Here is a 6,001-nt window from a genome sequence, read left to right on the forward strand (position 1 = left end):
TGGGTCAGTCTGCCGGGGCGGCCCTGACAAAGCCCCACACCCCGCGGCTTAAACCACAGACGTGCAGGGCGGGCCTCACCGTCCCGGAGGCTGGAAGTCCCGCATCAAGGTGTCCAGGTGTTTCTCTGAGCGAGAGGGACTCTGCTTCAGCCTCTCCCCCGCGCCTGGGGCTGCTGACAACCATGGCGGTCCTTGTACAAGCGTCACTGTGTCTCCCTCGCCTCCCTGTCTGTGCCCGAATCTCCCCGTTGGGTAAGGACAGGAGTCGCCTCGGACAGAGCCCTCTAGTCCTCTATGGCCTCACCTTTCCCCTCAACGTCACGTTCATTCACTCCCAGCAAGAATGTAGGAACAGTCTAAAGAGACGCCTGCTGATGTCACTTGTAGGACAGAATTTCCTTTTAATTTTCTTTTTTTGAGAGAAAGGGTGACAGACAGACAGGAAGGGAGAGAAATCAGAAGCATCAACTCCTAGTTCAGGCTTCTTAGTTGTTCACTGATTGCTTTCTCAGATGAGCCTGATTGAGAGGGGACTCCAGCAGAGCCAGTGACCCCATGCTCAAGCCAGCGACCTTGGGTTTAAAGCCAGAGACCTTTGGGCTCAAGCCAGAGAGCATGGGATCATGTCTGTGATCCCACACTCAAACTGGTGACTTCCCGGGGTTCCAACCTGGGTCCTCAGCGTCCCACGTCCAGGCTCTATCCACTGCACCACCACCTGGTCAGGCTCTTTTCAAAATTTTTTATTAATCTTTAACATCATTCATGTTCATCCTTATTTCTCTCTCCGAATTTCTGAAAAATATTTCTTTCTTCTTTTCTTTCTTTTTCTTTTTTTACGCACACACGAGAGGGAGAGAGAGAGAGAGAGAGAGAAGGAGCAAAGGAGCAGGAAGCATTGACTTTTGGTATGTGCCTTGACCAGGGAAGCCCAAGGTTTTGAACTGGCGACCTCAGAGTTCCAGGTTGAGGCTTTACCCACTGCGCCACCACAGGTCAGGAACCATTCACTTTTATTTTTTAATGATTTAAAAAAAAAATTTTTTTTTTCTTGCCTGACCGGGCAGTAGAGCAGTGGATAGAGCGTCGGACTGGGATGCAGAGGAACCAGGTTCGAGACCCCGAGGTTTCCAGTTTGAGCATGGGCTCATCTGGTTTGAGCATGGGCTCATCTGGTTTGAGCAAAAGCTCACCAGCTTGGAACCAAACTCGCTGGCTCGAGCAAGGGGTTACTCAGTCTGCTGAAGGCCCGCGGTCAAGGCACATATGAGAAAGCAATCAGTGAACAACTGAGGTCTCGCAACGAAAAACTGATGATTGATGCTTCTCATCTCTCTCCGTTCCTGTCTGTCTGTCTCTGTCTATCCCTCTCTCTGACTCTCTCTCTGTCCCTGAAAAAAAAAACCCAAAAAAACAACAAACCAAAAAAACAACATTTTTTTCTTGCTTTTACACAGAGAAAGGGATGGTGGTGAAAGAAGTATCAACTCATAGTGGACACTCCATCCACTGAGCCAGCACAGGCCTGGCAGGCATCATTCACTTTTCAAAGTAATAATAAGCCTGACCAGGCAGTGGCACAGTGGATAGAGCGCATTGGACGGGGATGCGGAAGATCCAGGTTTGAGATCCCGAGGTCACCAGCTTGAGCACGGGCTCATCTGGTTTGAGCAAATTCTCACCAGCTTGAGTCCAAGGTCGGTGGCTCGAGCAAGGGGTTACTCCATCTGCTGAAGGCCTGCAGTCAAGGCACAGATGAAAAAGCAATCAGCTCTTGCATTTCAGCCGCCATGCCATCCAGACTGAGGAAGACCCGGAAACTTCGGGGCCACGTGAGCCACGGCCACGGCCGCCTCGGCAAACGCAGAAAGCACCCGGGAGGCCGAGGTAATGCTGGTGGCCTGCGTCATCACAGGATCAACTTCGACAAATATCACCCAGGTTACTTTGGGAAAGCTGGGATGAGGCGTTACCACTTAAAGAGGAACCAGAGCTTCTGCCCAACTGTTAACCTTGATAAACTGTGGACGTTGGCCAGTGAGCAGACACGGGTAAATGCTGCCAAAAATAAGACTGGAGCTGCTCCTGTCATTGATGTGGTGCGATCGGGCCACTACAAAGCCCTCGGGAAGGGAAAGCTCCCAAAGCAGCCTGTCACTGTGAAAGCCAAATTCCTCAGCAGAGGAGCTGAGGAGAAGATTAAGGGTGTTGGTGGGGCCTGTGTCCTAGGAGCTTGAAGCTACACAGAGGGAAGCCCATTAAATACTAAGTGATTTTGAAAAAAAAAAAAAAAGGAAAAAGAAAAAGCAATCAATGAACAACTAAGGTGTCACAACAAAAAACTGATTATTGATGCTTCTCCTCTCTCTCTGTTCCTGTCTGTCTGTCCCTGTCTATCCCTCTCTCTGACTCACTCTCTGTCTCTGTAAAAAAAAAAAAAAAGGGCAGCGGAATAATGGAGTTCACCTCATTTAAAGTGTGAAGCTTCTGCCTGGCCAGATAGCTTGGTGGGTTAGAGCATCGTCACAATGTGCAGAGATTGCCGGTTCAATCCCCAGTCAGGGCACATGCAGGGACAGATTGAGGTTCCTGTCTCTCTGCCTATCTTTCTAAAACCGATAAATAAAATAAAAAACAAATAAAATGTAAAGTTTTATTATTACTTTTATTTTATTTATTTTATTTTTTATTTTTTACAGAGAGAGAGAGTCAGAGAAAGGGACAGACAGACAGGAATGGAGAGATGAGAAGCAGTCAATCATCACTTTCTTATTTCACATTGTGACACCTTAGTTGTTCATTGATTACTTTCTCATATGTGCCTTGACCGTGGGCCTTCAGCAGACCAAGTAACCCCTTGCTGGAGCCAGTGACCTTGGGTCCAAGCTGGTGAGCTTTGCTCAAACCAGATGAGCCCGCACTCAAGCTGGCGACCTTGGGGTCTTGAACCTGGGTCTTCGCATCCCAGTCCGACGCTTTATCCACTGCGCCACCGCCTGGCCAGGCTACTCCGCTGTTCCTAATTCAGCCAGTGCAGGGGCTGTGTGGGGCCTTTGGTAAGTTGGCCCTGACCTCACATAAGCCAGACGTCCACTGGGCAGCTCGCTCCCTACCTGCCATTATATACGGACCGGGCAGTCCACATGAATATCACATGCAAATGAGAAACATGAAGCTAAACATGGAAACGTAGGACAAAGTATTTGATCCCGTCCCCCTTCCCCCTTTCCTCTGACTGCTGTCCATCTCTTCCTGTGTCCCTGCCTCTGTTTCTATTTTGTTCCTCAGTTTATTGTGTTTGTAAGACCCCACACATAGGGAGATCATATGGTATTTGTCTTTCTCTGCCTGGTTTATCTCACTTAACACAAAAATCCTCAGGACTATCTGAAAGGTAAGATTTCCTTTTTCATAGCTGTGTAGTATTCCATTGTGTAAACGTACCAGTGCTGGGTATTTGGGGGGTTTTTTGTTTGTTTGTTTGTGACAAAGACAGAGTCAGAGAGATGAGAAGCATCAATTTTTTGTTGCGGCACCTTAGTTGTTCATTGATTGATTTAAATTTTTTTAATTTTTTAATTAATTTTAATGGGGTGACATTAATAAATCAGGTTACATATGTTCACAGAAAACAACTCCAGATCATTTTGACATTTAATTATGTTGCATTCCCATCACTCGAAGTAAATTGTCTATCGTCACCTTCTATCTGGTTTTCTTTGTGCCCCTCCCCTCTACCCTCTCCCTCCCCCCTCTCCTCCCCCCACCCACCATAACCACCATACTCTTCTCCATGTGTCTTAGTCTCGTTTTCATGTCCCATCAATGTTTGGAATCAAGCAGTTCTTAGTTTTTTCTGATTTACTTATTTCACTCCGTATAATGTTATCAAGATCCATCCATGTTGATGTAAATGATCCAATGTCATTTCTTATGGCTGAGTAGTATTCCGTAGTATATATGTACCAAAGCTTCTTTATTCAGTCACATTGATTGCTTTCCCATATGTGCCTTGACCATGGGACCACAGCAGACTGAGTGACCCCTTGCTGGAGCCAGTGACCTTGGCCTCAAGATGGTGAGCCCTGCTCAAACCAGGTGAGCCCGTGCTCAAGCCGGCGACTTCGAGGTTTCAAACCTGGGTCCTCTGCATCCCAGTTCACGCGCTATCCACTGCTCACTGCTAGGTCAGGCGTGCTGGGTTTTTTCTTTTTTTTAATTAAAGTTTTATTTATTGATTTTAAAGGAGAGAGAGAGAGAGAGAAAGAGAGAGAGAGAGACTTGGAAGGGGCGGGAACCATCAACTCATAGTAGCTCTCATATGTGTCTTGATTGGGCAAGCCCTGGGTTTCGAATACGTGACCTCAGCATTCCAAGTCAACGCTTTATCCACCGCACCACCACTGGTCAGGCTGCACCACAGGTTTTTCTCGGATCGCCCACTGAGGGGCACTTGCACTGTTTCCGGATCCTGACTATTGCACACAGTGCTGCAGTGACCAGGGGGGTGCACGTCGTGTTTCTCATTAGGGTTTTGGAACCCACAACTCCTAAGGTGACAATGGATGGAGCTGCCCCAGGACTGCACACACCACGTGTTCCCTTCCGTCCCTGCTCCCTGTGAGGACAGACAGGGACTGTGGTTAACGGGAGAGGCCAGGAGACGCCTCCGTGCCACCTTCCGTGTTGTGCAGCAGGAGGAGTCCGGAGACGGGGTCCCCCAGGGAGTTCGGGGTGGAGTTCCCAGTCTGGCCACTGCGGGGTGGCTTCAAGCACAGATCTACTCAGGCATGGGTGTCTAAGTTAGCAGTGACCCAAATGTCCTGGGGACAAACTGCGGCCCGGTGGTCAGAGAGGGCCTCTCCGGGCTGGACCGGGCTCCTCGGGGAGAATGGCTGCTTCCGAGGAGACTGAGAGGAAGAGGTTTGGGATGGACGGGGCCTGAACTCCAGGAAGAGGGGACTGGCCTGCACGTGGCCCCAGCAAAAAGCAAGGCACTGAGACTCAGCATGACCACAGGACACAGGGCTTAAGGCACAGGCTGAGGCTGGCACCTCCTCCAATGTCTACCCTGGAGGAGCTCCACCCTGGGTGTGACAGGAGGGCATGGCCAGCTGTGTGCTTTGATGTTCATTCCAACTGCCCAGTGCAAGCAGCGTGGATTCAGGAAAGCCCACAGGGGAGCAAGACTGATCAGTGGTCAGCAGGGGAGTGAACTGGCCCCGTGGGGTGAGTACAGCTGTGCGAGGGTCACAGGAGGTCAATACTTAGGGTTCCGTGGCGTCAGGGAGGAGGTGGGCGGCGAAGATGCCCAGGTTCCTGGACAAGAGGGTGGGTGGTGTGGCATTTCCGTCATTGATGGACTAACTGGAGTTGAACATGCTTGGTGCTCGAGGGGAAGGAGTGGCCGAGTTGTGACTGTTGCCAAGGACTGGTGAAGTTGGGGTGAATGAGCAGGGTGCAGGGTGGGGCCCACATTTTGAGCTGAGCCCTGGAAGGACTGTGCTATCCTTTCCTGAGACAGAGACCCTCGGGAAGGCCACAAACCAGCAAGAGGCTTCTCTGGCCTTTGATCTCTACTCCGGAGCCCCTGCACCCCCAGGGCACATCCTTGGTGTCTGTGACATTCTCTGGGCAGGACATCACCTTCCAAGAACATCACACCCAAGACTATGCACCCAACAGGAATGACACACAGAAAACACAACTGCTGAAAATACGTTTTTTATTATGCAAAGAATAATTTTTTTTGTTTTTTGTATCTTTCTGAAGCTGGAAACGGGGAGAGACAGTCAGACTCCCGCATGCGCCCAACAGGGATCCACCCGGCACGCCCACCAGGGGCTACGCTCTGCCCACCAGGGGGCGATGCTCTACCTCTCCGGGGCATAGCTCTGCCGGGACCAGAGCCACTCTAGCGCCTGGGGCAGAGGCCAAGGAGCCATCCCCAGCGCCCAGGCCATCTTTGCTCCAATGGAGCCTTGGCTGCGGGAGGGGAAGA

The 6,001-nt window shown here is 50.4% G+C and overlaps 1 protein-coding gene across 1 annotated transcript; it reads left to right on the plus strand.

Annotated features, from left to right (window-relative positions):
• Window positions 1–1,748: 1,748 nt before the first annotated feature.
• Window positions 1,749–2,252, plus strand: LOC136388519 (large ribosomal subunit protein uL15-like). Its single transcript, XM_066360342.1, has one exon. It carries the CDS (start codon window positions 1,791–1,793, stop codon window positions 2,235–2,237), a length of 447 nt encoding a protein of 148 aa, XP_066216439.1. The 5' UTR covers window positions 1,749–1,790; the 3' UTR covers window positions 2,238–2,252.
• The last annotated feature ends 3,749 nt before the right edge of the window (window positions 2,253–6,001 follow it).

The sequence above is a fragment of the Saccopteryx leptura genome, chromosome 1 (genome assembly GCF_036850995.1).
Source record: "Saccopteryx leptura isolate mSacLep1 chromosome 1, mSacLep1_pri_phased_curated, whole genome shotgun sequence".
NCBI classification, from domain to species: Eukaryota; Metazoa; Chordata; class Mammalia; order Chiroptera; family Emballonuridae; genus Saccopteryx; species Saccopteryx leptura.

Bases quoted from the DNA above. Each gene is read 5' to 3' on its own strand.
- LOC136388519 (XM_066360342.1), top strand. From the start codon at position 1,791: ATGCCATCCAGACTGAGGAAGACCCGGAAACTTCGGGGCCACGTGAGC.